Consider the following 10,533-nt stretch of genomic DNA (forward strand, 5'->3'; position numbering starts at 1 on the left):
CAAACATGACCAATCTGCCCCGATTTAAGGTTCCACAATGTCAAGCATCAAAATATAAATTTCCCCCAAAAATAAACTTAAAAAAAAAAAAGGAATATCAAAGACTAATTGGAGCAAATATCTAGATCCACTCCTTTTTCATATATTTTTACCAAAATATTGCACGAAATCCCAATCCACGCTCTTTTTCTTGTTCGAAACAAGAGAGAAACCCGTACCTTGACCGTGAATCGAAAAGAAAACAAGAACAATGGTGGAAAACGCCGGACGATCGAAGAATTCTTCTTCTTCTTCCTCTCTTTTTCTCTCTTTCCTTCCCTTTCTCTTTTCTTATTTTTTTTTTCTGATCTATTTATAAGGCCCTAGGGGGGGGGGGCTTCTCCGCCCCCTTCTAGATGGGTTGGAGAAGAGAGTGCAGCCCCATGTGGGCTCTCTTCTCTCATAAAGTTTCAAAAATTTCGAAACTCTCCAAGTTGACTTTTTCAAATCTTTATTTCAATAGCCTTTCTAAAACCTTCTTAGATGCTTCTATGTATGTTTAAGGGCTCTACTAAGAGTCCTAAACAAATGCTAATTTAAATTTTCAGAATTATATTAAATTAATTAATTAATATTAAATAATAAATAAATTTCCAGAAGCTTTCAAAAATTACCAAATTAACTTGGGAGGCTTCTTAACATTAATTTACTCCAATTTAAAGGTTTCTAATGAATTTAAAGTTGGAAAAATTGTTGGGCATGGATTTAGATTTAGATCCGAATCCAAGATCCAAATCCATCTCCAAAAATCCAAATGGGTCTTGGGCTCGATCAAATCCAGATTAATATGGGTCTTGGATAGAGTCCAAATCCATATTAATTTGAATAAATCTATCAGATCCGATCCAAATCTGAATCCGATCCAAATTTGGATTTGAACCGACAAACTGCTCATTTTTTAAAAAATGCGATTTTTGGGCCAACCGTAGCCCGAATCACGAAAAATATAATGTCGTTACACTCAGAATTTTGAGACGCATCCAATGATATATAACTTGAATTTCACTTCCGAAATTCGCTCGAAAATGACCTGAATTTCGCTCGAATTTAAAGGTCAAAAAATAAAACTTTTTCTCAGGCCAATCCCAGATTCCAAAGCATCTGTCTAAAATTGAGAATCTATCGATTTTTCTTCTATACTTAGCCAAATTTTCGAAAATCTCAAATTTTAAAAATACACGATATTACACTAATCAAGTTCATTTTTATCTATATTATATATATATATACACGTAAATGTACACAAATACACAGAGTGTTAACTTAAAACTGTTAAAAATTATATATATCCTCCCTGCACCCAAGTCACCCAAGTTGTTTTAAAGTGCCGCATCCACACCCGTACCTGCACACGCACCTATGTGACATAGCTCGGTAAGCGTGTCTCGTTCATTGTGTTGGTGTGGTGCGCTAAAAAGGATTCTATTATGCTGCATAAAGAATGATATTAAAACCTTATTTTAGCGGACAAGGCGACAATGGCGTCGCAAGGGTCAAACCCGAACCTGGTTCGAGCCGATCGGACCGTGCCGAGTTCGGGCCAAGAAGGGGGGGTAAAGTATGACCGAGCCTGGCTCAGTTTGCTAACTGAACAGGCTCGGTCTGAAAACCTGGACTGAAGGAGGGGGTGGGCTCGGCAGGCTAAGCAAACCGAAGGAGGGGGTGGGCTCGGTGGTTAGGCCGAGTCTGGCTTGCTCCTAACCTTGTGACAGGACCGAGACTCGCTCGGTCCTCCAATAGGGAAAAGGGGGGCGAGAAGCTACCAGGCCAGCCAAAACATGGAGAGGGGCTGGAGGAGAGTTGCATGCTCTGCCTCCACCTGAGCCGAACAGGAAGGAGAAGAGGGTGTCTGACACTCTTTCTCCCTTCATGAGCCAGAGCCACCTCCGTTGGTGGCTCTGGTTCTCTAGGAACCCTAAGAAAAAAAAGGGGAACGGGCGGCACCCGCCACCACCGAGAGAGAAGAAAAAAAATGAAAAGGGTGGCACCTGAGTGGTGTCGCCGCCTCAGCCATGGTGGCGGCATCGTGCGATGCTTCCACCTCCAAAAAAAAGAGGGGAAGAGCGGCACCCGAGTGGTGTCGCTACTTCCTGCAGGGTGACAGCTTCAGCCGCCCCACTAGGTCGGCCATCCAATGGCCACAGCAGCTGCTGTTCTTTGAGAAAACAGAGGAAGGAGATGGGTGGTGGCTTCAGCCGCCCCACCTGGTTCTCCGAGAAAACAGAGGAAGAAGGAGAAGAGGGTCGGGTGGAGGTGGCTTGGCCCCTCCATCTGGCTAAACTAAAAGAGAGAGTGAGAAGGGACTTATCGACGAGCGTCTGACGATCGGATGGAAGCGCTGAGAGAGAGAGAGAGAGAGAGGTCAGGTTTAGTTTTAAAAAGAACCCCCCCTGTGGGGGGTTTAAATAGACCACGAGGGGGGGGGGGGGAATGTTGACTGGTGAGTCGACTTGCCACCTGGATCTGGGTTAGATCCAACCTGGATCTAAACATTTTTTTAAGGAAAACCCAGGAGAGATACGAGTCTTACAAGAATGGTTAGCTTGAGCCTATTTATCCTTTTCCAATGCATACAATAGATCACTAGGAGTGATTCTTTTCAAATGTGCAGCTTCAGATGCACTTTGATTGCTTTGATGTGAAAATTCAGTATATGGTTGACTAAGTATTTTTATTTCCAACTTGTGAGAGAGATGGAGACATTTTGCTCTTGGAAAGACAAATTACAACCTATGAAACTGCAGATTAGAAAAAAGACAATAAAATAGAAATTATGTGCATATGCAGCACAAAAAAGAGATGCTGTAAGCTCACTAGAGATCTTAAAAATAATAATTGATTAGTTCTGAAACAAGCCCAATTCTTTTCTTCTTGTTTCTTTATAACCTTTTCCTTACAAATGTCTTGATTCTGTACATGACAATGCCATTCATCTTCAACAAATCACTAAGAAAAAGCTCAGTTAAAATATCCAACAAGAATATATAATGACCTCTTCAAATTCAGCTCTCATCTATGTCAATGATGTTCTCTGATAGCAAGTCCATATGCATTTGGCCCTCATGGAAACTTTTGTTTTTTTGTCTAACATGATTTATGGCATCATACAAATAATGTATGGTGGATTCATCCCCAGTTACCATCTCCAAAACTTTCACAATTGGTTAAATTGATGCAATAGTTTTCCTTTTTCTGGTTTTGGTTTGCAGTAAACCCTTCCTTTCTGCAGAAGCAACCATCAATCTGGATTCATCCACCACTCTCAATATGAATTGCAAGCATAAAAACTAACTATTTTTATTTTGTATCAGTTAATGTTAGATCTAAAGCTGCCTTTTGTCCTATGCATAAGTTTTGCTGTCCTATGAGATTCGATCAGAATATGTGCCTTATTGTGCATTTGACTATTAAAAGTGGTAGTTACAAGCTTTTTCCTGGATTTTGAAAATGATGAAATTGCTGCAGACTGGCTGAGAAAACCATTCTAGAATCCCTGAAGACAGGAGGCATTCTTATCGGGTACGTTTCTTCAATTCACGTGTGTTTCATTACAGAAAAAGCAACCAAATTGCATGCCTCACCAGTATTTTCTTGACCTGTGGATCATGAAGTGATGTCAACGATATGATGGAAGCAAGACTTGGTGCTGTTTTCATGCCACATGGACTGGGGCATTTTCTGGGCATTGATACTCATGATCCTGGTGGTTATGGGAAGGTATACTTTCTGGCTTATGATACTTGCAGATTAGTGGTCCCCCCCTCCCCTCCCCAATCTCTCTCTCTCTCTCTCTGGAACAATAGTAGGATTTCATGGAACACCTAGCTTCCAGGATTATAGTGTGGGAAATCATCCGTTCTAGTTGGCATCAGGATTCTTTGAATAGTGTTCCCTTCATTGCCTACCATCTAGATGCATTATTGGTTTTTTTGTCACTTTATATTTACTTTGATGATGTAGGGCATGGAAAGACCAAAAGAACCTGGACTGAAGGCCCTACGGACAGTGAGAGAACTTCAAGAGGGCATGGTATGCAGTAAATACGCTCTTCAGAATCACAAATTTGTTATCTGTCATAGTTTACAGAACTTTTTGATATTTTTCATTCTTTCTTGCCTAATGATATGTGGATTAAAAACCTTGATTCAGTATTTTATGATATCTCTGTCTTGATTCAATGTCTAAAACCCAGCAAGTCAGACCAATGACTCACCTGAGTAACCAAATCAGCACTAAACCTGGTGAACCAGTGACCCACTTGACTAGGTTTTTAGTAAGTCTCATCTGACTGCCAAATCACTGGGTTATCTACAAATGAGCAGCCTAGTCAAAAGAAAACAAGTAGAATATTCAGGACTAAAAAGTGGTTGCCAATGTTGATTTTTTTATTTGGAAGAAAGATCTGATCAGGTATAAGCAATCAGAATGTCTTTTACATCACCACCACTATTGTCTTATTGAAAACATCTATATTTTTCCATTTTAAGAGGACACATATTGCAGAGCTCCACCTAGAATTCTCATTGCTTTTTTGGCTATCAAACTTGCATGGATTGAAGGTATACAAACTTGGAGCTTCATAGATGCATCCATGGAGAATATCCACAGAAAAGAGAGAAAACTAGAAACTTCATTAGCCCAAATGAAAGGAGTTACAACAATATAAGAGGTCGACCCCCCTTCTCTAACAACTAAAGTGAATCTGGACAAAAAAGACCCTCTAAGATTGACTCTACAATAATATTGCTAAAAAGAACAAGAGCACCCCAACCAGTAGAATGTACAAGAAGGGGTAACGCCAACAAAAGTAATACACTATTATATTTCTCAACGCTCCCCTCAAACTTGAGATGATGCTGTAGGAATCATCCCAAGTTTGGATAGAAATGTTCTTAAGTGAGATGGGGCAAGGCTTTTGATGAACACATCTGCAATTTGTGCACACGTGCTCAAGTGAAATCATTGTCTTCATATGCCCTTCTTGTAAAGTAAGAATCTATCTCAATATGTTGTCTCATGGAATTTTGTATTCTTCACAACATGAATGAGATTCATGTTGTTGCCTATGTCACATAGGTGTGGGTGTGGATGCAATGATGCGGCACTTTAAAAAAACTTGGGTGCGTGGGTGCGGGGAGGGTATACATATATTAACAGTTTCAAGTTAACACTAATGAAATAAAAACAATTATCATATCATCAATTCATCATACATAAATTTATGTGATAAATCAAATTAACAATCTACGATTTCTATTCCTCATCAATAAAAAAACAACACCACACTGGTGCGGAGATATATATGTATCTATAGGTGTATGTGTGTGCATTTATGTATTTATATGTATAATATAGATAAAACTGAACTTGGTTAGGGTTAATTGAATCTACTTTTGGACAGAAATGGACCTCAGTGTGGTTGACTTCACCTAACACAAAGGAAGCCATGTCCAAGTGTCACACTTGCATGGGTGTGGTGTCCTGTTAGAAGAGTTCGTGTTACATATGTTGTCGCAATACAAGAGGGTACTCCCATGCACAGGAACTCCAAATTCTACCAACAACTACCTAATCTATATGATCTCAACAGTAACCTAGGCTATAGCTCTATACTCAACTTTTGTGATAAATAGTCACCCTCTGTTGTTTCTTGCTCTTCTGTGATCAAGGAGCTTCCTAGAAATGCACAGAACCTTGTGATCGAAAGTTTATCTCAATTAGTCCCCCAAAGTTTGCATCACAAGATGCTCTAAGCTCAGTGGAGGTCAATGATGAGAAAAACATACCAAAGTATGTATTATCTCTTGCATATCTATTGATTCTCAGCACTGCAACAAGGTGAATTTATCGAGGTGAACTCATAGACTGACTCATTGCATGAACTGCATAAGAGATATTTGTTCTAATTACAATCAGATAAATCAAACTTCCAACCAGTTGCTTGTAAACAACTGGATCATCCAATTCCTCACCATCAAAAAATCTTAACTTCATATTTGGTTCCATAGGAGCGTCTACTCTCTTAGTATCATCTGTTAGTCTAGCTTGGTTTAAAGGAGTTGTTTGCTTTCAGTAGGTTTGTTACTGAAAGTGGGACCGGATTTGGTCTGTATGATCTTGTAGTTACATAAGGTTGATAGTGGAAATCTCAAGCGGGTTTTGCTTGGGGACTGGATGTAGGTCTGGAAGACCGAACAAGGATAAATTCTTGTGTTCTTTGTGTGATTGCTTTGCGAATTTCAAAATCTGTCATAATTCCAAAGACGATATTTAAAAGTACTATTCACCCCCCCCCTCTAGTGCTCGTTGCCTCGATCCTACTGCACTTTCATAGGGGAAGGAGGGCGAGGCTGGCGGGCAGGCCGCTACCGGAGGCAGTGGCCGTCGCGGCCAACCCAGGGTTCCTGCCCGCCCCTAGTGGCATGGCAGAGAGAAGTGGCCTCCTCCGCCCCTGGCAGAGATCCTTGCCCCCCCTTAGTGGCGCTGTAGGGTGTTGGGAAGTCGAGACCAACTCGAGTTCACCAGGACCAGCCACCACCGTGGGGTGGCTGGTACAAGGCAGCACAAGGGAGAGCCTCCCTTGCGGCAGGCTGTTGTTGCAGTGGCTGCCTTGGGCAGCTACAAAAGAAGGAGAAGAGGGGGACGAGACAGGCGCCTGCCCTCTGGTCAGTCCAAGGAGGAGGAGAGAGGGATGAGGGAGCGGGAGTAGGGGTAGGAGGACGGCGCCCTCCTACTGATAGCAGAGGGGGTGAGAAAGGGAGGAGGGTGGTGCCCTCCTGCCAAAAAAAACAAAGGGATGAGTGAGCGAGATAGGAGGGTGACACCCTCCTGTCGATCTCACACACACACACACACACGCATATATATATATATATATATATATATATATATATATATAGAGAGAGAGAGAGAGAGAGAGAGAGAGAGAGTTACCGGGGGAGCGAGGGTGCAGTGAGGGAGGAAGGGAACCCAGGGAAAGGGAGAGGGTAAGCAGCGAGAAAGACGGGGGTGCATTTTTTTTTAAAGAACACCCCCCTAGGGGGTTTAAAAAGGTTGCTAACAAGGGGGATGTCGACATCCCAACCCAGATTCAGGTTGGATCCGGTCGGATCCAACCTGGATCCGTCCCAACATTTGGGTTGGGAACCCAAATTGGACTGGGTTGGGTCCAGTAGGACCCAATTCAGTCCTCCACTATATAAAATTATATATATATATATATATATATCCAAAAAGCCAAAGAAAATGTGTTTTGGGTTTGGATCTTTCGAAGATCCAAACCAAAAACAATCTAAAAAGAAAGGAAGATTTGTAGTTGGATCGGGTCCATTAAATGGATCCGAGTCCTCATTATATTCTTTATAAGCTCGGATCCATACTGGATCTGACAATAGCAAACCCAGAGATTCAGGAAATCTCTAGAATGTCAAAAGTACCCTCAAAACTGGGTTTCATGGATGTCGACCTGTGTGGATCTCCTACCAAGGTCTAGATCCATAATGCGTTTGATTTAGCTCTAACCCCTTTTAACATTCAAAAGTTCATCGATTTTTCCATGGTCGATGAATTTCATATAAATACTGGAATTAAGCATTGAAAATTTGTGGACCTTACACTGTAACTCTGGGTTGACTTCCTTTCTCTAACCACTAGACTGTGACAAAAGGAAAAACCTTTAACATTAACTCTACAGCAATATTACTAAGGAGTACAAGAATACCCCTATAAATAATAGAATGTACAAGAAGGGTTAACACCAACAGAAGTAATACACTATATGACATTTCTCTACATAAGGGGCTGTGGTAGACTAGCTGTATGACGACTTAGTTTTGCTGTAGTTAAACTTGTGCAGTAAAGAAACTGGAAAAAAAAAACTAGTAAACAACACGAGGGTTTCAGAAAGAATTGGTTCTTGCAAAACCTGGTTGTGCAGATGTTTTGTCGCTTTTGATTTTCCTGATGACCATCTTCATTGGCCCTTGCAATCTTTGTTTTTTTATGCATTTGCAGGTCAGGTTTGCAATTTCTTATGTTTTATCTTTTCATTCAGTTCATGTTCCCAAAACAAATTATTAATTTGTCTGTAGTTTTTCACTTAGTTTATGGTTTCTTTTCATTTGTTCTTTTGGTTTTGAAGGAACTTCATCATTTATGTTGCCTTATGAGATTGTGGCTTAAAATTGTATCTGTTTTTCAGGTAATAACTGTTGAGCCTGGTTGCTATTTTATTGATCCTCTTCTTGTTCCTGCTATGGAAGATTCAAAGACATCAAAGTTTATCAACCATGATGAGATTTGCAGATTTCAGAACTTTGGTGGTGTCCGGATTGAAAGTGATGTGGTAAGGATGTATCTTGTACCAATTCCCCAATACATCAAGGTGGGGATTGAAATACTCCACTATATTGTAGTGATTCAAATGTCAACAAGGTTTCAAAAGAAAACAAAACGGATGAAGGCCTAAGCAGCAGAAAGGATGGTTATTGGGAGGGATTCATCTGTAATGTGTGGAAGTCTTTATCTGATGCAGGAAACAAATGGACCCTGCCATGAAGAACCATCCTTTCGCGTCAATACCGAACATGAAAATTGGGTGTTATTCCTTCATTGTACTTGAAGAGGACTATTTTGAGATTTCTTTGTAGAATGGAATCAATTTTCCAAGTCTTGGAAATGGATTTAAATATGTTGTACATCACAGGCATGGTCTTATTTGTGTATGAGCTTCATCATGCACTGCAGATGGTGATGCATGCATGCAATGTGCATGGAAGTGTTATATTGCACCATTAGTGGGATGTAGTCTAAAGTCCGTCTCATGCATCTGGAAAAAAAGAGAATTCTTTGCAGAAAGAAGCTAAAATTCAATTTCTGGGAGTTGGGACAGGAACAACATTTTCTGTATGGGTGTTGCATCTCAGGATATGTGTTTATGCCTGAGTCTAAATCCATAATTGTCATCTCCAGATAATGTGCCTAAATGTGTTTGGTATAAAATTGGTCAATATGGCTTCTCTAATTATATATTTATATATCATCCACTTCTAGTTCTTGTTTGCCCTTTTGCTGATTTTGTGCTTGATATGGAATCTTTTGATCAAATCCTTATTAACAATAGTTATTTTCAACAGCATGTAACTGCAAATGGGTGTGAAAATCTCACTAAATGTCCTCGGGAGGCTGGGGAAATTGAAGCTGTTATGGCTGGGGCATCATGGCCTCAAGACAGAGCCTACCATTAGCAGCCAATCTTACATGAATCCACCAGTATTGGTAAGTTGTGTTTCTGTTGTATGGTTTTTAACCTAGTGTTATTTCAACAAAAGTGGTATTTATTCAGGCCATGCCATGCAAAAGTTTTCAGTGTTTCTAGCATATTAGACTAGGAAGATTTAGCCTTTGAATTTTCATTTGTATCTTTATGGAAATTCTATCAACACAGTCTATATTTTGTAGGCTTTGATGTTGGCTGCTGGAACTCGGACGTTGTGTTGGTAGTCCATGCATTTCAAAAGTTATGGAGGACTCGTCTCTTACGTATTTGTCCCTTCCATTTCCACCTCTAAATTGATGATTCATTGGAAGGGATCGGGTGTGATAGGGAAGTTGTTTAAACTTGCATAATTTTAGCTGTGGGGCCTTGCTTTTTGAGTAGGCTTGCCTGTCTGAAAAATACTGTTTGGTTGGAAGAGACTTTTGTCACTAACCAAGAAATGAAGTATCTTTAACACAAAGGTGAATCAATATTTAATACAAAGGTGTCTCTCTCTCTCTTGGAATGCAGGAAAAGGGTGATTTTCCTACAGAATCTGAAACAAATGGATCCTCTTAGAAAGCTGTAGGCCCACATTGCACCATTGTGGGCCCCACATTTTGCTGCAGTACATCTATGTCTCCTGTGAAAAGAAGGATGTGCCTTTCCTCTGGGAAAAGCCATGCCAGGTTATTTTTTTAGACTGCATGCCCTTTCCTCCCGAAAGGGCATTTCTTGTTGGGCCAGTTGAAACAACAAAAAACAACTTTACTGTCCTTGCAAAATGGCATGTTTCCCAAAATGCTTTTCAATTTGCCAAAATCTCTCCTATATCCAAAAATTTGTTTCTCAACTTTTTAAGGATATTTTTGTTCTTTCGCAAATATAGCACAACGTTCACAACTCATGGTTGTGAATGTCTCTAAAATGTGTGAACCTCCTTTTACTTAAAAAAAGCACATTAAAATCGCAAATATCTTAGTTATTTGTATATATAATACAAACCTCGTATAAATTTGTTTGTGCACATCTGGATAGACTAAAATCTCAAATATCCTATTTATTCGCATATACTTTGCAAAATTGCATAAATATATTTGTGAAAATTCGGTTAAAGTGAAACTCAGAACATTGCAAATATCCTACTTATTCACATATATTTTACAAATTCGCATAAACATATGTGTAAACCTCTACTTAAACTGAATGTTGCAACATTGCAAATATCCTACTTAAAT

The 10,533-nt window shown here is 40.0% G+C and overlaps 1 protein-coding gene across 2 annotated transcripts in view; it reads left to right on the top strand.

The window, feature by feature from the left end:
• LOC149820254 (Metallopeptidase M24 family protein) overlaps positions 1–9,799 on the top strand; it is a 69,782-nt gene extending 59,983 nt beyond the window's left edge. For both annotated transcript variants that reach the window (XM_089982588.1, XM_089982589.1), the window contains 6 exons: positions 3,505–3,558; positions 3,651–3,756; positions 4,000–4,068; positions 8,240–8,383; positions 9,174–9,315; positions 9,499–9,799. In XM_089982588.1, the coding sequence (XP_089838714.1) occupies positions 3,505–3,558; positions 3,651–3,756; positions 4,000–4,068; positions 8,240–8,383; positions 9,174–9,284 (484 nt within the window). In that variant the 3' untranslated portion in view covers positions 9,285–9,315; positions 9,499–9,799. The remainder of the gene's footprint in view (positions 1–3,504; positions 3,559–3,650; positions 3,757–3,999; positions 4,069–8,239; positions 8,384–9,173; positions 9,316–9,498) is intronic.
• Positions 9,800–10,533: the final 734 nt, after the last annotated feature.

The sequence above is a fragment of the Nuphar pumila genome, chromosome 12 (assembly GCF_984573655.1).
Source record: "Nuphar pumila chromosome 12, dmNupPumi1.hap1.1, whole genome shotgun sequence".
Taxonomy (NCBI): domain Eukaryota; kingdom Viridiplantae; phylum Streptophyta; class Magnoliopsida; order Nymphaeales; family Nymphaeaceae; genus Nuphar; species Nuphar pumila.